General features: G+C 37.9%; 1 protein-coding gene across 3 annotated transcripts in view; it reads left to right on the top strand.

The window, feature by feature from the left end:
- Positions 1 to 22,437, top strand: part of TPR (translocated promoter region, nuclear basket protein) — a 59,878-nt gene that overhangs the window by 22,275 nt on the left and 15,166 nt on the right. For 2 of the 3 annotated variants that reach the window (XM_026669282.2, XM_026669283.2), the window contains exons 21-40: positions 954 to 1,122; positions 1,709 to 1,875; positions 3,597 to 3,749; positions 5,444 to 5,560; positions 6,682 to 6,885; positions 7,605 to 7,789; positions 8,385 to 8,532; positions 9,172 to 9,309; positions 9,703 to 9,834; positions 11,449 to 11,579; positions 12,889 to 13,099; positions 13,967 to 14,113; positions 14,502 to 14,700; positions 16,110 to 16,315; positions 17,118 to 17,179; positions 17,840 to 18,048; positions 19,009 to 19,281; positions 19,746 to 19,894; positions 20,639 to 20,722; positions 21,987 to 22,187. In XM_026669282.2, the coding sequence (XP_026525067.1) occupies positions 954 to 1,122; positions 1,709 to 1,875; positions 3,597 to 3,749; positions 5,444 to 5,560; positions 6,682 to 6,885; positions 7,605 to 7,789; positions 8,385 to 8,532; positions 9,172 to 9,309; positions 9,703 to 9,834; positions 11,449 to 11,579; positions 12,889 to 13,099; positions 13,967 to 14,113; positions 14,502 to 14,700; positions 16,110 to 16,315; positions 17,118 to 17,179; positions 17,840 to 18,048; positions 19,009 to 19,281; positions 19,746 to 19,894; positions 20,639 to 20,722; positions 21,987 to 22,187 (3,285 nt within the window). The remainder of the gene's footprint in view (positions 1 to 953; positions 1,123 to 1,708; positions 1,876 to 3,596; positions 3,750 to 5,443; positions 5,561 to 6,681; positions 6,886 to 7,604; positions 7,790 to 8,384; positions 8,533 to 9,171; positions 9,310 to 9,702; positions 9,835 to 11,448; positions 11,580 to 12,888; positions 13,100 to 13,966; positions 14,114 to 14,501; positions 14,701 to 16,109; positions 16,316 to 17,117; positions 17,180 to 17,839; positions 18,049 to 19,008; positions 19,282 to 19,745; positions 19,895 to 20,638; positions 20,723 to 21,986; positions 22,188 to 22,437) is intronic. The other variant, XM_087960842.1, reaches the window with a different exon arrangement.

Here is a 22,437-nt window from a genome sequence, read left to right on the forward strand (position 1 = left end):
TAAGACTATACAGAATGGTAAAACAAAATCCTTATAAAAGATTCCTTATATGGAAATGGAATATAATTTTAAAGAAATGTTAGTTCAATGAATTTAATTTGATGCAGACTTAGGTGAACACATTTAAAACCTCTTTCCATCACCATCCCCTCTTGCTGAGAGGATGAGCAGGAGGAGTTCTATTTATAGAATAGAAAAAATTAAAATTACTGTATTTGCATTTGGAATTCACATTATCCCACTTTTTTTGTGGGGGGGAATAGAAGTATATTAATAGATCTCCACAAGTGGTAGATATTTTGATCATCTCTGCCATTTTTCCCCCCTGCTTCTGCTTCTGTTCAGTTTGTCATTCGACTTCATAGGTAGCCAGGATTATGCCAAGGTTCATTATGTGCATTGTACTTGTGATGTTGCATATTGTGATCATCTTGTAAAAGAATTCATTGTAGCTGAACTAGTATATCTCTATTGATTTCCAGCCCTTCATGTGCTGCTGGAGAAGTATAATATTTTTCTCCTGTCTTTCAGTTCCCTTCCCTTAGGAAAGCCAGGGATTTACAACAGTGTTCTCTAGCCCTAGGTTTTCTTCTATTCCGGTGGGAGACAAGATAATATTTTCTGGATATTTTGAACACTTGTATTCCTTTTATATCAGTGGATGCAGTGTTTTATATCACACAAATTAGCCTTCTACGTGAGCAGAATGGGGAATGATTGATTTCAATTGCTAAGAAAATCTCAACACCTTTACATTTTAAAGTAAATAGTTTTTAATATTTATTTAGCAATGAAAAGATGGTAAGTTTAAATGTTATTTTTTTTAGTATATTTTTGAGACAAAAAGCCAAAACAATCTTGATATTTGGGTAAAGAGTGCATTTAAACTGTTTTCTGGGTAAAGGAAATGTGGTGCTGAAATGTGAAGTAAAGTACTTGATATTCCTTCTCAGATTCACCTCCTGGATGCTAAAAGACAGTGTGAGGCTGAAGTGAATCTTCATGCTAACACAAAAGAGCTGCTGAAGAATGCTCAAAAAGAGATAGCAGCATTAAAGCAGCAGCTCCACAATATGGAAGCTCAAATAGCTTCTCAGTCATTGCAGAGAGCTCCTGGCCAAGGTAAGGGGAAAAGAGGTGTGTTGCCAGCTAGAACCTGTACCCAATGTGAGAACCAGGGAAGAGGAACCTCAGCATGATGAGTAGAATTCAACGTGCCAAACATATTTTGAAGAAACTGAATATAAGTTTTGCATGGTGCTGTTTTGTGAGGGCTTTTAAAGTACATCTTCTAAATGATGCAATTCAAATTTAATTTATTTTAACATTGGCCCAAAATGATAATTGGCGGGGTGTAACTGTATACCGTTTTGTGGAAGTTAATGATATTGCAATAGGCAGGGCATTGCATTCCCCTTTTTCCTGGGTTGTGGAAGGATTGTTATATTAGTTTACAAACTGCAAATCAGTTTCTGGATGGATGAAACTGCTACAGCTGATTTTATCTGTTTGCCAGCTTCACAAGCACTTACATTTCATAACATTCTTTGTTGATAGTAGTCTTTCTTCTTTTGTGTTAAAAAGCCTTTGTGAATAAAAGTTATTAAACACTTGAGAAAAGAGTATGTACGATAAGAAAATCTACTATAAATGTGCTTATTGATTCAGATAATAAATCCCTATTTAATAATTGCTTCCAAATTTTTAGGTCAGTCTAGTATTGGAGAGGATGTGGATGATCTTGTAAGTCGATTGAGGCAATCTGATGACCAAGTTAATGATTTGAAGGAGAGGCTGAAGACTGCCACAAGTAATGTGGAGCAGTACCGAACTATGGTTGTGAGCCTTGAAGAATCCCTTAACAAAGAAAAGCAGGTAATGTTTCTAATATTATCCACTAAATATAATTCAATTATGGAATTTTGTTTTCATGATGAAATTCCACATGAGAATTTTCTCATCAGCAAAATTCATGTAGCAAGACAAAAGTATTCCTTTTAAGGATCACTTGGCCCTTCACCCTCTTTCCTGACTGACCACAATAACTTTTTTCTCCCCTACATCTGATCTACGACAAATCTGGGGTTGAATGGCTATGACCAGGGTTGGTTCAATCCTTGTGAAGTTATTCTGATATGCTTAGAAGGTATTTCTGAACAGAATGTTGTAGCCAGATTGCCATCTAATGAAAGACTTCCTGATCGTATCCTCTATATTTTGTTTCAGTGATACTGAATGCCCATTTGCTTTTAGATGAAATTCAGACAGCTTGTTCTTTCTGGAGCTTTGAGCTTTGAGCTAGAACTAGCCAATCTTTGGGGACCAGGACTGTACTTAATTTGGCAGAAGGAAGAAGGGAATGATCAAGTCTTTCAGAAGTTGGTTAATGTAAAGTAGCTGGTGAAACATCCTACATATGGATTGGGCTGGCATTTTTAGCTGTTTCCCCCCCCTTGGTTTGAAGATGCATAGGGTTTCTTTATTTAATGGATTAAGCCTACTTTAGTCTTGAACTGTAGTTCACATGTATTTTATCACCTTAAAGTATCAGTCAAAATGATCAAAAGGGCTTTGAAAAATACAAAGCAAACATTAGGGGAAGCTGGATTTGCCCATCCATACTGTAAAAAAATTGATACATCAAAAACATATTTTTTTTCATTAAGACACGTTTTGTTCAACTTTGTCCTTTCTTATTTCATTTGAAAACAACAGATGGTAAAGAAAGATAGTCAGTTTGACTTCAAAGTGTGTTTCCAAAATGATCTGTATTTATCTTTTTGCTACAGCAGAATACTTCCTTTTTAAGGCTCTGGACTAAATGAATTGTTTTGCTCTAAACTTTTGACTGGTTAATTATTCTGTTAGGTTCTTTTCAACATTGCTTTTCAGAATGTAGTAAGCCACCTTGATAGCAATGAACAGACAAGTAAGAAGCGAATGTTTTGTGCAAAAATTGCTTTATGTCCTGTAAACTGATTTAGCTTCATTGGATGTAATCCCTTGTAAGATACATATGCTCTCTGAATGCCCGCTATAGTATGCGAACCTATAGTATGCGAACCTATAGTATGCAAACCTATAGTAGAGAACCTATGGTGGCAAGAAATCATGAGACTGGTAGTACCTTTTCCAACTAAGCAAAAATAAAAGGTATAAGCTTTCATAAGGCATTCCTGACTTCATCAGATGCTGTAATATGCCCAACCTTTACATTCCTCTTTCTATTTTTCGTTGATTGAGTCAGATGAATCATCTGAAACAGTATATTTTCAAAATGGGATAAAAGAGGACATAGGTAATGTTTTGATGGCATGGCCTTTTTCCAAATGTTTTATTTATATAGGTATTTTGCTTGTCTTTGGAACTCTTAAAGCATAAGCATGCTATTCATGAATGTTTTTCAGACTTGTTTTGTATTTGGAAAAATATTCCTCGGACTATGAGAAGACTACCTGCTAAGTCAGTTTGGAGCCATAGACTTATCTTTAAGAAACATAAATTAAACTTTGCATGCTGAAGAAACCTGAAATATAATTGCATCAATGCATGTCTCTTATATATTCTCTTATCTTGAATCCATCTTAACTGTGTAGGTGACTGAAGAGGTGCGGGCCACTGTTGAGACCCGCTTGAAAGAGTCCTCAGAGTATCATTCCCAGCTAGAGAAGAAACTAATGGAGGCTGAGAAAGAAAAACAGGAACTTCAGGATGAAAAACGTAAAGCCATAGAAAACATGGAACAGCAGGTATAACTAACATGATACTTTTCTACATCAGACTTTCTTGTTATTGTACATAACTGGAAAAGAGAAGTAGCGTAGGGACAACATATAAGAATTTCTTAAGTGTGCCTGTTTTGGGTTGTCATTTTTTTCTTCTTGTTGAAACATTTTGGAACACCCTTTGCTTCAAAGTTTGCCACATAGCTAGCTCAAGGGCTGGTTGATTGTGTCCATGCTCTTTTAGATGCTGGAAAGTTGCTCTGCTTTTATTTGTCATCCTGCACATCCTGTATTATGATCGTCTGAGGAATTTGCTGAAGAACTGAAAATCAAGTTAAATGTTGCTCATTTAACTAATTGAACTAATTTTCAAATTTTTAACAATTTCAAAGATTTCTCCAAAACAATTTCTTTAAAAAGCATGTCACAAGATGCAACTGATTCTCTTCATTGATGGGAAACTCTAATCAGGGAAGTTTTCTGTCAGAAGAGTGAGGGAAGTAAATTTTGGCCGTTTTACTGTCAGTGCAATTTCAGCTGGGAAATTTTTGAAGTTATGGAAATTTAGAGAGAAGAGAAAGACTTAATTCAGCTTCAGCTGAATGGCATTACTTGAATATAAATATATTAGCAATTAGAATGCAAATTCCTGAATACAGGAATTGTAGACATGGAATTGCAGGGTTAAAATACCGGATTCATACATCTGCATCATCTGATATGATTCATTCATATTATGTTCTTTTTCTGAAATTTTCTCTGCCCATCTCTTTATCTCTGTTTCTCTTGGTAGAATGAATATCTTTGTATCTCTATCTCTATCTTTGGGGATCAAAGACTTTGCATCTGGCTGTTTGATTATGTCTGGCATTGTATATAGCTGGTTAAGGGTTAAGTAGCTTGGTAAAAGAACATCCAAAATAATAAAATTTTAAAAGCTAGTCGCTGTTTCTATCTCTCTTTTGCTTTGCAGATTATCCATAATTAAAACATATAATTTTAATTTACTTATTAAAATGTGTGGCAGCAGAGAAAGGCTGCACAAAAAGATTTAGATATCTAGATTCAGTCAGTGGTGGCTTCAGTCACTATGTGTTCAAAGGTCTAAGGATTTATAGGAAAATTTGTATTTCTACGTCTGCTGAGAATATCTAGTATTGGATTTCATTTGTCATCTCTCTGCTTCTCCTGGAGTTTGATTTTTCACAGATCAGAAATCTGGTATGAGATAGACCAAATTGAAGTATGCCGAAGAATAGCAAATGGTTGGTTGCAGATATGGAAAAGCTTAGGTTGTCTGACCCTGCCTCATCCCAAAGCTATGATTCAGTTGAATCCCCTCCATCTGCAAGGTGCACAAGATCATTTTAAGACAAACCCCCCAAAAAAAAAAAAAAAGATGTGATAAACATAAATGTATCTTGATTCACTTCTACCCTAACAGTTTGGAGGCAGGTAGTGTATTAAAAGTCCTTAGATTCCTCTATAACTGCATTAAAATATTTCTGGGAATATCTGGAAGCAGAAATGTATTAAGGATATTTCTTTGGTAAGGAGTTTCATTGTCTAAAGTGCTACAAATACTTGACCTTAAGTTAGGCAAGTCCAGGACATTTTTAATCATTGTTATTTTAAAACCTAGGTCTGCACTATTCTTTTAGGTAAACCTTTTTTTAAAAGAAATGAAAATTCTTTGATCCTTGATGCTTTCTTTGTAGCTTTCTGAGTTAAAGAGAAACCTCTCCAATATGAAGTCTGAACTTCAGGAAGCTCTCCAGAGAGCAAACACGGCGCTCAGCAACGAACAACAAGCTAAACGGGACTGCCAAGAGCAGGTATGGTTCTCAAATGTTTGGCTGACCTTTGCAGTTGAATTAAGGATTAATTAAATTGGGTAAATTGGATTGGAGTAGCTTTTGCATGTCAGTAATAAGTGTACACCAATTATGAAGAAGGCATGCTAACACTAATTTTTCTGTCTCGCAGAAGACGCTTCAAAATTAAATGCTCTGGTATTGTTGCTGTTCTGTGACTTGGAATGATTTTTCCCCCCTTGAAACTCTGAAAGAGATTTAATACATCAGCTTTTAGTTCCACCAACAGATTTTTAATAAATCAATAGAGGGTTTTTTTTGGCCACCCATTATGTTTTCATATACATAAGTCAACAGTGAAATAATATGCATGCATAGAACATTGGAGTGCAACAGGGGTGGGATGCTACCAGTTCTGCCTGGCTCTATAGAACCGGTAGCTCTGAAGAGCAGCAGACACCGAACCGTTTCTTTGTTTGCTGCTGTTTGGCCCACCTGCCCGCCTGGGCTCTTACCTGTCCTTTATTTCCTGCTTTTTCAACCTAAGCTGATTTGCGCGGCACAGCTGAGGTTGAAAAAGCAGGAAAAAAGTGGCTTTTCAAATGCTGCACACCCACAGGCAGCGCTTTTCAGCTGTCTGGGCGGCACAGCTTCAGGTTCTTTACACACACACACTCAGTGCGCGTCTGGCGCGTGCGTGCACAAAGCAGGCATGCACATGCAAAATGTCACCGAACCAGTAGTAACACTGGTTGAATCCCACCCCTGGAATGCAACTTATATATTAAGTTTCTGGGAGTGTCCACCTATATATTATTTCTGTTTTGGTATCATTTGTTCTCTGCATCCTTTTCTTAAATAATATTAAACCTCAATATTTTCTTCTAATGTAACATTTATATCAAAAGAAAGAAGGTTTTATTTGTTTGTCTTTGTTAAAGAATTTAAAAAAAAATAGAACATTCATGGTGAACCTATAACTAATGGTGATTTTGTTTGATTTTTCTGCATAGACATATTTGTATTTCACTTAGCTAGCAAGTATAAAGCTCTTATTTAGCGAAACAACCATAAGGAAACTAAATCATTGAATTTGAATTTGTTACAAACTCTGAAACAGTGATAATTCTGGCTTCTTATAGGCAAAGATAGCTGCTGAAGCTCAAAGTAAATATGAACGGGAGCTGATGCTTCATTCTTCTGACGTTGAAGCTTTACAAGCTGTCAAGGAGCAAGTTGCAAAGAATTCCACAATAAAGCAGCAATTAGAGGAAGCAGCCCAAAAAGCAGAATCCACATTGCGAGAGAGCAGAGCTTCATGGGAAGAGCGAGAAAGAGCATTAAAGGTAAAGGGTTTGTTAGGTATAACATTGATACCCAACAAGGTTTGGGTGGATAAATATATAAACTAAGGTATCATAGTTTAAGTGTTTGTAGCTTTAAGCACCACAATGCATGTAATTAGCCAATTAAGGGTGCGGTTAGAAACTGCAATAAGAGGAAGCAGGAGAAAGCTTGCTACTTACTGCTGCCTATTGCCTACTGTTTTACTGTTTGCCGTTTGCTGTTTACTGCTGGATACAACTGTTTACTACTGTTTTACTGCGACTGTCTACTGTTTGATCGTTCTACTGAATATCCAGCGTTATCCTCTGGAGAAAGGCATCGGAGGAGGAGAAGATATCTTTATCGGCTGATAAAGATATAGTAAGGACTATTATCTGGACTGAGTTAGTGAGTCTTACTGAATGGATATATTGTGGATGACATACGGACTGATTGACAATGCTTAAACTCTATATGGATTAAAAACTATTTAAACTACAAACAGTGTTTGTGTTCAGTGTGTGTATACTCTAAAACCCTTCCTCTCTCATTTAGCTGCCTGGCTTGACTGCTGCTGCATACTCTGCTAGGGGTTTATCCCCAATCACTAACAGGGTTGTTGTTTTTCCCCTTCCTTATTCTAGCAATCTATGGCAGGTTTTATGACTGTGCCTAGCTTTTGAATTCAGGTTTATTTGTTTAAGCTTCTGGGGTGATCAGTTTTGGTCTTCTCTCCTAGGATGAAGCCTCTAAGCTTGCATCTCGCTGTGAAGACCTAGAGAAACAAAGCCAATTATTGCATGAACAGCTGGAAACTCTAAGCAACAAGATGGTGGCTTCAATGAAGGAAAGTGGGTCAGGAGCCCTGAATGTGTCTCTCAGTGAAGAAGAAAAATCACAAGAGCAAATGGTAGAAATTATCAGGTATTGTGGAGTTCAATGTGTTTAGCTAATACAGTTTTGATTAATGCTTGCATGGTACCATATTCATACCATACCCATATTTTGCAGCTCACTTTGCACGCAATGTGTGGGACATTGAACGTGAAAATATCTTTGAACCATGATTTTCTGCACTTTCTTTGTCTTGAATTTCTACCCTCTACATTCTCTACCCTATTTAACTACTGTGTGATCATAGGGAACTGTGATTGAGAGATGAATCTAAATTCCCACTCCAAATCTAGTTCATATTTTATTTGAGGTTTGAGTGTCTCTTGTTCATATACCCACTGATGCAAGCTGCCCAGGACTGGGAGCACAATTCAGTCATTCATGTTTCATTCCAAAATAATGATGCCATATTCAGATCTAGAGTGCAATGGTGCCAAAATTGAATCCCAGTTTTGGTGAATGACACACCTGTTCTCCTTTTAGAGGTGTATATTTAAATTTTATTATTTTTTTATTTTAAATTGAAATATCTAAATGTTTAGATTTGTGGACCAAAAAAACCCCTCCATCAAGACTATTTTGGAGAGCTCAACTGAACTAGGATATTTTTTTTTTCCTATGACAGGTTTATTCGCAGAGAAAAGGAGATTGCGGAAACTCGATTTGAGGTTGCACAAGTAGAGAGCTTACGCTACCGCCAGCAGGTGGAACATTTAGAAAGAGAGCTGCATGAGCTGCAGCAAAGTCTGAATGCAGAGAGGGAGAAAGTACAAGTATGTATCCACACATTCCTTCTTATCTTTTTTTTTTTTTAATGATGGTTCTGAGCCAGCCAACAAGTATTACAACTTGTTGTGGGACCACACATATTTTCAAGAAATATCGCTTTAATAATATCTAGGCCAGGGGTGTCCAACCTTGGCAACTTTAAGACTTGTGGACTTCAACTCCCAGAATTCCTCAGCCAGCTTTGCTGGCTGAGGAATTCTGGGAGTTGAAGTCCACAAGTCTTAAAGTTGCCAAGGTTGGACACCCCTGATCTAGGCAATACCATTGACTTGTTTTGAGAAATGCTACTTTTGGTACATAAAAGAATGCCAGATATGCAAACATGTAAAACTAAATTAATGGTTCTCTGAAAAAATCATGAGATTTGTCTAAGAAGGTTTATAATTGAGACCAAGTTCTCTTCGAAGATGATTTGTTGTATGTGTGGAATAATTATTAAATTTGAAATTATATTTCATGTATGACCTCAGTTTGCGAGTTCTTACATATTTTACATACAGTATGGTATAAATATTTTGTGGCATTTATAAGTAGTCATTTCTCGAGGCAAAAAACAGTAAAAATGGAAAGCAAGTTAGGAATTTGTGTATATATTTGGATTTGAATGATGCATTGTATTGTAGGTGACTGCAAAAACAATTGCTCAACATGAAGAATTAATGAAGAAGACAGAGACCATGAATGTTTTGATCGAAACGAATAAGATATTACGAGAGGAGAAAGAAAAATTGGAACAAGAACTTCAGCAAATGCAAGCAAAAGTTAGTATGAATTTTAAATTTGTCCTTGAAACCTCTAAGACAAATTCTCTAAATCAGTCCTTTGCATATACAGTTATAAATCTGTGATTTTCATTCAATACAGAACTCCAAAAGAATATTGCACTATTGATAGTTATTTTTAAAAAACTGTTTGTTCTCCTAAATTTTGCAGAATGAACAAGATCTGATTATTGACTTGTGGAAAGTTGAAAAATATAAAAACTCCTTTAAAATTTATATCTATCTACAGTTAAAACCGTATATTGCCAATGGGTGAAATATTAAAAGATATAAAGCAACAAGCTATTTATTTCCTCAAACAAAAAGAAATGTTGTATTTTGACTGTATGGGGAAACAATGCTCCAAGTAATTTTCCCCAATGGTGATTTCAGGTGCGTAAGCTGGAAGCTGATATCTTGCCTCTGCAAGAATCCAATGCTGAGCTCAGTGAGAAAAGTGGGATGCTTCAAGCAGAGAAAAAGCTGCTGGAAGAGGATGTCAAACGCTGGAAAGCCCGGACTCAAGTGAGCTCGTTTTAGATTCTAGAGTAGTGGTGGCTAACCTTTTTGGGCTCCTGTGCTAAAAATATGGCACGCGCCAGTGCGCAGGCACATGCGTGCCAGCACTCAGAATGCCCCCTCCCCACACCCCCTGCACATTCGCGTGCAATCCCCCCTGCCATCCCCTGTACCTCACAGCTGGTTTGAGGCCTTTTCGGCCTCCCAGAGCCTTGGAAAAAGCCTCTGCAAGGCTTTTCAGGCGAATTATAGGCCCGTTTCGTCACTTCCAGTGACAAAACGGGCCTATAATTCGGCCTGAAAAGCCTTGCAGAGGCTTTTTCCAAGGCTCTGGGAGGCTGAAAAAGGCCTCAAACCAACCGAAAAAAATCAGCTGTGAGGCCCACGCATGCACAGTAAAGTAAGTTTGCCTGTGGCTCACGTGCCAGCACAAATGGCTCTGCGTGCCACTTGCGGCACGCATGCCATAGGTTCGCTATCACGATTCTAGAGTATGCACAATGTTTCTATACAATTAAAAACTGTTGCTTTCTTACAATGGTTGAAAACATAGGAAGACCAAGAGAACAAAAGTAAAAAAAGAAAGTTAATAGTTACTGTCGAAGGTTGTGAGTCTATATCTATGATACATAGATGCTATGTGGAAAAGAATAAAATTAAGAAAGAAAGCAATTTAAGGTATGAGGTCGATAATGTGAGAAGTTTCATGGGTGAAGATTATTTGAGAAAATAAAAATGTCCATGGGTACAGTTCCCCTAAAACTAAAGCTATAAAGAATTGTTAGTCTTTAAGATGTCATAAAACTTTTTCTTCTAAAGTATCAGTTATAAGTGGCGAGGAAGTAGTTCTGTGTGTATGTGTGTGATACGAATGGTGTCCTTTTCTCCAGCACCTTTGCAGCCTTTGTCCAAGCAGTGGTATCTTTTATTGAGGATGGCCTATTTTTAAAATGTAAATGTTGTATAATGCATTAGTTTTTCTGTTACAAAGAGTTTGTTATAAATCATACAACAATAAATCTCCCTGGGGAAGACATTAATCCCTTTTAATTCTGTAAGCAAAAAAGTATACATATCTTATACAAAATGTATATCAATTGTAATAGCACTTAGACTTATATACCACTTCACAGTGCTTTACAGCCCTCTCTAAGCAGTTTACAGAGTCAGCATATTGCCCCAACAATCTTGGTCCTCATTTTACCCACCGCAGAAGGATGGAAGGGTAGATAAACCTTCTTACGTAACAAATTTGTACCCAGAGTCTCTGAATGTCTATTTATAGCTTTAGTTCATAGTATCTAGAACAGGACTCCCCCACCCCTGGTCCGTGGACCGGCACCAGTCCACGGCATGCCAGCAACTGGTCTGCGCAAACAAGCCAAGTCCCATCCGCAGGATGCAGGCAGCACACGAAACCATGCTGCCTCCAGTCTGCAGAAAAATCTCTCTCTACAGAACCGGTCCCTTGGTTGGAGGCTGCTGGTCTAGAAGAAACCCTTTGCATCTGGTCATTTTGATCCACATCACTTTTACATTCTTTCACTTTCTGAAATGCACAAAAGTACTAAATTAAAACTATCTGCCTTAAGTTTAAGATTGTTTAATGTTCTCTTCCAGCATTTACTGAGCCAGCAAAAAGATGCAGATGTTGAAGAATATCGGAAGCTTGTTTCAGAGAAGGAAGTGAACAACAAACGCATTCAGCAGCTTAGCGAAGAAATAGGCAGACTTAAAGCAGAAATTGCAAGGTGATTGGTAAAAAAAATATCTTATGAGCTAAAAAAAAACCACTGGGGTACAATGAGATTTTTTCTGAAAACTAATATATTGTATTCCTTTATATGAGCTCAAAACATGTTCACAGAACATTTTAATCAATATATGTTTGTTCAACTTTTACTTGCAAGGAATTAGATGTCCTTGTTCCACTTGCCTAAGTGATACCCTTGTATTGCATTTTCTTTTCTGAAATGCACTGCATCTTGCTTTCTAGATATTCCATGCTTGATCATTTCTTCCTTCCTGCAATGTGGATAAAACTGAACAATATGATAGTAGCTGACAAGCCTTTGTAGTAGAACAAATGCTTTACATCCTCATTTCACTCCCCTCCATTTCCAATTAAATTATTTCAAATGACAGGATGAGAAAAATCTTTGCCCAGCTCCCTAGATGAGGCATACGGAGACTTGGATCCAGAGTTTTCTTGACAGATTAAATAGCATTTGCATTGAAAACTGTCGCTGTATTCTTTATAGTTTTCCTGACCCACTACCTCATCACTCACTTTTCAGAAGTAAGATAGTAAGTTTGGAGTCAGGAGAAGAGGCCCAGAAAAGGACTTTGCTGTCTGAGCAAAATCACAAATTTCCTAAACTCTGACCAAAACAGTTTGCTCCTTTGGTTGGCATTTTATGCACTTGTTGAGTTCTTCTCAAGGCCCTGGGGTAGGCAGATGTTGTTGCTGGTATTAAAAGTAACCTCACAGGATGTAAGTTGCTCCAAGTAAAGCTACCTTTTGCAAAATTGACTGGTGGCAATTTTGTAAAGCCAATGGTGTTTGAATGGTGCTCCAGATGTTTTAGGGATTGCACCTAAGGAGCCTACCTTGTTTGCTTTCTTTTACCATTGTTGTTTTAATTCTATTCATAGGTCTTTTCATTTTGTGATTTTCTCCAGTTATTTCTCATCTGTCACAACCATTAACCACTAACTTTTTTTTCTTTCTTGCGATAAAAATCTGGGGTGCTATGTGGCAGGTGTTTCCCTGTTTGAATTCTGAAGTCCCAAAACACTTTAGCTTCTTGACTTTATATTGTTTTTTATATTTTGTGATTCTACCTGCTCTTGTTTTCAGGTAAATGATATTTCTTGCAGGTATTAGATTTTTATCTGCCTGATAAATGTTATCTGAAAGTTTAACATTTCTTTTAAACTTTTAAACTGGATCTTTGAAACCAAATATTGATTTAAATTGCTCAATTTTTTTTTTTAAAAAGTACAGCAGTTGTATATTGTGTTTGTTTGTATGTAATTTTTTTTCCAATTCATTTTAAGAACAAATGCATCACTGACAACAAATCAGAATCTGGTCCAGAGCCTCCGGGAAGATCTGACAAAAACAAAAACAGAAAAGGAAACCCTTCAAAAGGACTTGGAAATGAAAGTAGTAGACATCCAAGAGAAAGTCAAGACAATAACTCAAGTCAAGAAAATTGGACGTCGCTACAAGACTCAGTATGAAGACCTGAAAGCACAGCATGATAAGGTAAGATTTTTGCCATTCATGGTCTGTGAAAATTGACCAGCATAGCTTAGAAGCACCAAATAGTTTTCAGATTTATGTAGACTGATGAGTACCAGTGGTCATACTTCTGTCTAGTCTTCATGCTTCCTGGTAATTACCCTGGAAGAGAAAATCTTAAGAGGTGTTCAACACTGAACATTGATGATACTTTTTTGATTTCCTCAACATCCTTTTCATGATTTTTAAGAGAAGCCACTTTTTTTGCTTTAGACATGTTTCCTCTTTCCCAATTTTTTTCTGTAACAGGGATCTGATTGTGCTGGCTACCTTAGGCTATAGCCTCACAAAGCTTCCTTTTCCTCAACTCACAAACACTTATCCATCTTCTGAAATAACCAGTCTATATGAAGGGCCTGAAATGCTCAATGATCTTCTATAATGGCTAAATGGGTTTCATGCAGCCATCACTGTCTCTTTTAAGCAGGTGCTGTAATTTTGTTGAAAACCATCAGTATGTTTTTTTTTCTCAGAAAACGAGTAAAATATATGTACGTAGGTGTATATTTATGTGTATGTGTCTGTCTCCCACATCCCAAATATTAGGGGAAGAACTATGTATTTAGCTATTTAATTATTAAATTTATATGCCCCATCTTACTATCCAAAGCAATTAAAAATATTAGCCTCTAGCTGCAAAATAAAATAAAAACCTCCAATGCAGTTGAAGCTTTCTTGTTATTCTGCATACGCCTGCAACGTTGAATTTCATCTCCACAGCTTTAGTTCAGAAGACAGGCCAGGGTGTAGGAGTTCTGTATGATGTGCTGTAGCAGCCATAAGGCTGGATACCGTTGTGCAAACATTATTATGGGTGGTCTAAAATTGCAGGTGGTTGCTGAGACTTCCACACAGGCTCTTGCGGAACAGCCAGAACAGCATATTTCAGACAAAGAACATCAGGAGATGAAAGAGGCTCTAAACCAAGCGGAGGTCAAAATAAAAGCTTTAGAAGGGCAGATTGAAATTCTACAGAAGGTAAGAAGAACTTTCAAGGGGAGTATCTGTGCGGCTCTGATGCACTTACTAGCAAAACAGAAGTGGAGTATTGTCACTCGAAAACTGAGTCACGTTTAAGCCTCTAAAGCTTAAGGCTCCACAAATAGTGGTTTTGAGAATAAAATAAGAATTTCCCTCTGGACACCCGAAGTCCTTTGAGGAAATTATATGACAGATAAATGCTTTATAGAATCCATTCATAGATCTCATACAGTAAGAAAAAATAATAATAGAAGCCCAATCAAACAGCAAGCTATAGGACGCTTTAAGGTTCTTATATTTCTGTGAAGAATTCCTAGCATTACACCAATCGATCAGCTATGGAAATTTGCAGGGGCCTAATGTTTCCATGCCTGGATTTCCATAGACTCTAGGAGAGAAGGACACTGAAGTAAAGAATCTTCAGGAGCAAGTATCCCAGCTGCAATCAGAGCTTTCCCGCCTTCGTCAAGATCTACAGGAAAAAACAGCACAGGAAGAACAACTCAGACAGCAAGTTACTGAAAAAGAGGAGAAAACTAAAAAGACACTTCTGGCTGCCAAGCAGAGGATTGCACAGCTGGCAGGTGAATTAGCTTTAAGTGTTTTAAATGCTAGTAGAAATGCCATTTTAAATAAGTGAGTTTGTAGAAGATTCACCATCTGATTTTGATTTAAATTAGCTTTTGGGAATTACTGTTGGCTTTTCAAATGATTGTTGAACCGAAGTAGCATATGGACTATCACAAAAGAGTCTTTATCAGGTCACTCCTAATGCTAGAATTGATCATAGTTGCTATTCCCTTGGAAGAGGTTTAATAAGAATAGAGAAGGAAGGAGAACTAGAGAAAGGAGAGATTTATGGATTGTTGTGAGCCACCTGGAATTATTATGTGAAGCCATATAAGTCCAATAAACAAACTAACTAATAAATAATAAATAGTCACATGAGTGGAGCCAATACTATAAGATTAGCTCTCTTTTCTGTTGATAAGACAAGGCCAAGAACTTCCTTTTTCCCTTGGTAGGAAATGCATGCTCACTTCATTGCTCATGCTTAGTTTGCTCAGAGGAGAGAAACAGACATGGCCAGCTTTAGAATCTGGACTCCGTCCTTACAAAAAAAGGAGGAAAGAAGAAAATTTCTGCAAGATGAAACAGAATTCTTAGAAGCTAGTGCTGGACCACCACAAAGAAGGAGGCCTCCTCCTCCTTTTTGCCTTGTAATAGAAGGCCTTTCCAAATCAGAGAAACAAACAAAACAAAAAATTCCAGTGGCTGGGACAACAGGATCACTACTACTCCCCCTTTCAGACCCAAAGAAATGGTACCAGCATGGGGGAGACAGGGGAATAGGAGGAAAGAGGCAGAAGTTGCAGCCAGGTGCTTCTCCAAAATGATAGCCCAGCGGTTCCTATCTGGTACAGGGAAAGAGCATATCAGGGACTTTCTTTCTGGAGCAAGAAAATCCCAGAGCAAGCAATTAAATAGCACCCTCAAAGCAGTGACAACCGATCCCACCCCACATCTTAATCAAGCATATGGCTTAGGAGAGGACTAGGGTGCCGGACAGAACCAAGCTTCCCTACATAGAGCTTGTTCTATAGAGCAGAGGTCTCCAACCTTGGCAACTTTAAGACTTGTGGACTTCAACTCCCAGAATTCTCCAGCCAGCAGAGCTGGCTGGAGAATTCTGGGAGTTGAAGTCCACAAGTCTTAAAGTTGCCAAGGTTGGAGACCTCTGCTATAGAGTATAGGAAAATCAACTCATTTGCACTATGGTGTTGGGGGATGCTTCTGTGCATTCCTTGGACAACAAGTAATGAGGCATATAATTCTTTCCTTCTTCCAAGAAGGAAATTTGTATAACATTTATAAAACTGTCCAGTTCATATTTTGGCTAAGAGTACTACACACACGCACACACACACACACACACATGCTTTGGTAAGCACTATCATCATGAAGTGATTGGTTTTTCTCTTCTTCAATTCAGGGGTAAAAGATCAGCTGACTAAAGAAAACGAGGAATGGAAGCAAAAGAGCAGCACACTGGAGGAGCAAAAGACAGAGTTAGAAGTTCGGATGAGTGCGCTTAAATCACAATACGAAGGCCGAATTTGTCGTCTAGAGCGAGAACTCAGAGAGCAACAAGAGAGACATCACGAACAGCGAGATGAGCCTCCAGAATCTACTAACAAGGTAGATGTTTTGTGCTGAACAGATTGGACAGTTTTTTTGTTTTCTTTGCCTTTCATCCTCTTGATAAGTTTAAGGAAAGAGATTGCCTAAACTAGGACTGATGATGTTACCTAGCTTGGGTAATGAAATGTCTGCAAGAAAACAACCAAGCTCAAAGCGCATTAAAGACCCCTCATCTCAACCCCGAGCTAAAGATATTCTCCTTTATTAGTAGATTGCTTTGGGGTCTTTTTTCCTAGACTGCTATCCCAAGGCAACCGAGAATAGTTTAAGATGGCGAAATCATCAGTTCTGTCCTGGATGACTAAAACTGTTACGCAGGGGCCTATGCTTTATCCATCTTGAGGATATATGTGGACATAACACCATACATTTACCAACTGCTGACCTGATGAGGTTGCAGTAAAGGCTCAGGGTAAATAGCAATAGCACTTAGACTTTTATACCGCTTCACAGTACTTTTGCAGCCCTCTCGAAGCGGTTTACAGAGTCAACATATTGCCCCCAACAATCTGGCTCCTCATTTTACCTACCTCAGAAGGATGGAAAGCTGAGTCAACTTTGAGCCTAGTGAGATTCAAACTGCCAAATTGCAAGCAACCGGCAGTCAGTAGAAGTAGCCTGCAGTACTGCATTTTAACCATTGTGCCACCGCAGTTCATATCATCCTATCCTGGAATTTGTATTGATTGTAAGCTACATCAAGATTTTAATAATAAGTAGCAGTATTCAAATATATTAATGAATAACTTAAGTGGATATATTGCCTCCTCTGGCTTAAACTAATAATTCTTATCATTAGGCTCCAGAACAACAAAGACAGATCACTCTTAAATCAACTCAAGCTGCAGGTGACCGAGGAATGTGAGTTCTTAATTTTTTTTTCTGTTACAATTTTTGAACCGTCTTAAAGTTAACTTAGAAGCAAAGCATAGCTCATTTTGTCTCCTGTCTTCTTTAGTTTTCATCTTTCATAAGAATGAAAATTGCTAAGTTTCTAATAATACTGAAAATAATAAAGACCACCAAATGGATATTTCCAAACCTTTTTCCTTTGGAAAGGGCACATTCCATAGCAGAAATAATGAACCTTTAAGTTATAAGACGTGTAGACAAATCTACACATCTGAATTGATGAGAATTGAAATATCATAAAGTAGGGGTATCCACAGGGATCAACCATGCAATCAAGCCTACAGTTTGAGTTTTTTTGCTCCTCTCCCTGATTCCCGCCATCCCCTACAACACCTATGCCATGAAAAATTATGGTCAGCTTGCCTTCATAAGGATCTTGAGCTGAGAAAGATATATAAAAAGATACCCAGAACTGTCAAGGGGCTGGGGCATTTTCCCTTTGAGGGAAGACTTCTACATTACACAGAAAGAAAAAAATGAAGTCTAGATTTTTATTTTATTTTTTGGTTGATTGATGATTAATTTTTCCTTTACTAAAGAGAAACTACATTGTATTCATGATTACCTGCTTAAAATATCCACCAACATATCATTTTGGATTATTTTTAGTGCTAGTACCTCAGATCCACCAACAGCCAACATCAAGCCAACTCCTGTTGTGTCTACCCCAAGCAAAGTGACAGCTGCTGCCATACCTGGGAACAAGCCCACCCCAAGGGCTAGCATCCGTCCAATGGTTACCCCTGCTACAGTCACCAATCCTACAACTACTCCAACGGCCACCGTTATGCCAACAACACAAGTAGAAACTCAAGAAGGTAATTTTTCCTATCTGTGGCTCCGAGAGTCCAGATAGATTGGGTTAGATCAGATCCTGTCTGGTGGATTGAGTCTGTGTTAAAACTGAGGCTCCCAATGTAAAGGCATAATAAACAAATGCTTACTAGTTGTAAAGTTTACAAAAATAGTTTAATAGTTTATTAAAAAACTATAAGTTTTTTGAACCTCTAGAAAACTGGATCAAAGTCAAAAGGTTGGCCCAATAGCTGGTATACAGCACTATATAAAGCCCCTTAATTGCTTAAAGGAAGAAAATGTATATCCAGCTTGAGATTGAAAAAGCCACAAATGAGTGAAAGGTTATAACATCCCCCATCATAATACTCGGGATGTCCCTAATTCAAGGATTTTATGCAGCCTGAATCTTCTCATTAAAAAGTCTGAAGATCTCTGTGATAGTATTGTGTAAAATAGCATTGTTGCAAAAATCTACTTAAAAACCATTTTAAAAGTGTGAAAAGATGAGAAATGGAACTTGACAAAAACATTAGTTGGTGGGCTGTAATCTGAACTCATTTTAATGATGGAAAGGATAACAACTTATTAGAAAGACCAATATCTGTTAATTCTAGATTGTTCTGTTTTTTCTTGGTGAAAATAGCATGCATTTCACAGTGACAACAGCTAAAATATCTAGTCCTTTTTGTTGTGTATTTAATCATAAATCTTACTATTGTAAGAGATGCTTGTCTCAATATTTAAATGTCATGCTATGTTAATATAGATAATATTCCAGTATAACACTTACCTGGAGATAGAAACTGAAAGGTAGATTAATTTGACCCTATTAGCGACATCACTGTTGTTTTTCTTTTTGAGGAAATGAAATGACATAACTTCTAGATTTTTTTCCCCCTCATTCTGAGCCAAGATTCCAGCCCTCACCTTAAACATTAAAATGATGCATGAAAGTGACCAGTGTCCTAACTTCGTTTCAGCAATGCAGTCAGAAGGACCAGTTGAACACGTTCCAGTCTTTGGAAGCACAAGTGGATCCGTGCGTTCCACGAGCCCCAATGTGCAGACATCTCTTTCCCAGCCCATCTTGACAGTTCAGCAGCAGACTCAGGCCACGGCTTTTGTTCAGCCTACCCAACAGAGTCATCCTCCAATCGAACCGACGGCTCAAGAACCATCCCCGGCCATCATGGAGGTGGTGCAGAGCTCCCAGATGGAAAGACCTTCTACCTCAACGGCAGTGTTTGGCACAGGTTCGGTTTCTGGAATTCACCACATCCATTTTCTGCCTTCAGTCGTCTAGATTCAGTTCTCAAGTATCCAGGGGAGGGGAAAACCTTACTTTGGCTGGGAGTTGAAACCTATCTAGACTGTACCCAGATTAGGAAAGATTGCATGATAGCAATAGCACTTAGACTTGTAAACCGCTTTGCAGTGCTTTTACAGCCTTCTCTAAGCAGTTTACAGAGTCAGCATATTGCCCACAACAACCTGGGTTCTTATTTTACCAGCCTTGGCAGGATGAGTCAACCTTGATATAATATAAATGTTGACAATGTAATTTAAAATTAAGCAAGTATTTTCAGTGTTTTAGAAGTGGTGATTTTAAGCAACCAAGTTGTCCATCAAAAGAAGAACTCCATAGCTACTGTTTGTTTTTCTTTTTCTTAGACCTTTAATGTAATGTGTTTGACTAAAGGAAAACATTCTCTTTCAGTTTCAGCTACTCCCAGTTCATCTCTTCCCAAACGAGCACGAGAGGAAGAAGAGGAGAATACTGTTGAAAACTCAGAACAGATTCCTGAGGAAATGGTCGATCTGCCTCTTGCAAAGAAACTGAGAACTGTGCAAAGAGTTGGGCCAGAGGTTTGTAAGGGGAACTGTTGGGTTATGAGCATCTCAAGGGGAAAAAATGCAATTTTAGATATTGGCTTTCAACCATTTTGAATATCGTCCTGTATTAATTGCCGGGTCCCAGGGTCATGTGATCTTCTTTTGTGACCTTATGACAAACAAAGTCAGTGGAGAAGCCAGATTCATTTAACCACCATGTTAGTAACTACACCAAGACAAATTCCTTGTGTGTCCAATCACACTTGGCCAATAAAGTATTCTATTCTGTTCTATTCTATTCTGTTCTGTTCTGTTCTGTTCTGTTCTATTCTATTAACAACTGCAGTGATTCACTTAACAGCTGTGGCAAGAATGGTGATAAAATGGGGCAGAACTCACTTAACAACTGTTCGGCTTAGCAACAGAAATTTTGGGCTCAGTTGTGGTCATAAGTCAAGGGACTGCCTGTACCATGTTTCTTATTATAAGTTGTCTTATATATTCATTTGTCAGATATCAAATGTCAGGTAATAAAGTGATTGCAGATTTAAGTCGTCTGTATTGGATCAGTTTTTAATAATTAAATAGTTTCAATATTAACAACTGCCCATGAAAGCTGTTATTTCAAACTTAAAGCTTTGATTTTTGTATTCAGTAACAATATTGCTAAGATTTGCAAATTTATTACAGTTACAGTAATCGCCTCTAAATACTGTGTTTTTGATGTGCAGTGTATATGATCTTAACATTTCCCAATTAACGTCATACATATTTCAGGAGGAAGTAACTGCAGAAGAAAGCACGGATGGAGAAATAGAAGCTCAGGCTTACAATCAGGATTCACAGGATTCCATTGGCGAAGTAAGTTCCTGATTGCAGGAACAATCTCCACATCTTATTTGTATGTTGTAGCAACGTCCAGAAATATCCATATGAATGAATTAACAATAGCACTTAGACTTACCGGTATATACTGTTACTACACAGTGTTTTACAGCCCTCTCTAAGTGGTTTACAGAGTCAGCATCTTGCCCCTAACAATCTGGGTCCTCATTTTACTGACCTCGGAAGGATGGAAGTTTGGGTCATCCTTGAATTAGGGTTACTTGTCAGTTGTTTTTTTCCAGCAGCAGTCTCCATAGACCCTCTAATCCTCACATAATTTTTATTATAAGAGGATTTTACATAGACTTAAAAAAATCCCCCAATCCTCTTGCAGGACAGGAGGTACTACCAGAAGAGAGAATTAAAGAAGCATATACATGACACGTTTGCGCATAATACTACACTTGTCAGTAGCCTTTTACTCTACTATAGTTAGTCCTTGCTCAGAGACCACAAATGGGACTGGCAACTCTGTTCCTAAATAATTGCTAAACAGGACAGTGACATCTACCTGTATAAGTCATGCCTGCTAATTTAGACTTCCTGTAGCTTATTTTCCATCCTTTCTTCCTCTGACGAAGCTTTTCTTTGCATTGCTATTCTCCTGGCATGCATATCTGGTTTCTTCCTACCTTCTTGCTTAAACTAGCAGTTACATAGCTCCGCTCAGTGATTAGGATGGACTAGGAGGTCTTTGCATTAGTTAATTCACCTTAAATAGATGTCAATTCAGGGACATGCCCTCTGAAGAAAGAAGTTCTGAAATGGTTGGTCACATGACACCAGGGTGCTTCACGTTTCAAGCCATGTTCATTCTTAAAGTTTCACACAATAGTTTTCATTTAATGTATAGGCTTCAAAGTCCAGGAAGCATAGTAAAGTCCATGGAAGAAGAGGACAAGGGAAGGGGTTCAAGTGATGTCAGCAGTTTTGCAGTGGAAGCCCTACTCCTTCACTGTGATGTCACATATTCAAAAGGGGCAGAGTTTGTAATGCAGAGCCCCATTTATTATTTATTGGTCAAAATCCAAATGTGGCTTCTTTCTTGGGGCAGATTAAAGCCCAGTTTCCTATTTGCTACAGCCTTTAAAACTGAACTAGTGAAGGTTTTAGCTCCATGAAGAACTTTCTTTCATTTGTATCCAGTTTTGTGAAAGAAGAAAAAAAAGTTGTGAGGATGCTTGTTAATAGTATTTGTTTTCATTCCCCTGACCATTATTGTCTTTCTCTTTGTTTGAAGGGTGTCACGCAGGGTGAATATACACCTATGGAGGATAGCGAGGAAACTTCTCAGTCCCTCCCTATAGACCTTGGACCTCTTCAATCAGATCAGCAGAATACAACCTCATCCCAAGAGTGTCAGGGCAAGAGAGATGATGTCATTGTCATTGACAGTGATGATGAAGAGGATGAAGACGAGGAAAACGATGGCGAAGCAGAAGTATTTCTTATTTGATGTGGACTTATGAGTAAAGAAGCAACTATTTAACACCCCCAAATTCCTATGATGGCTCAGTTTCTATCTGTTTGCTTCCATTGAGTATTATTTTATTGGTTGTGTTTTTTTACAGGTGCTGTAGAAGCAACTATTTACATATCTTAAAACATAGTCAAGTAATACATTGGCTTTTAATATTCCTGAGTCTGTTAGAAGGTGCCTAGGTCCAGTCTAATTTTCAGATAAATACAAA

Source organism: Notechis scutatus, chromosome 3, assembly GCF_049901735.1.
Source record: "Notechis scutatus isolate UNSWTSFEM ecotype Mainland chromosome 3, rNotScu1.2, whole genome shotgun sequence".
In the NCBI taxonomy this organism is placed as follows: Eukaryota; Metazoa; Chordata; class Lepidosauria; order Squamata; family Elapidae; genus Notechis; species Notechis scutatus.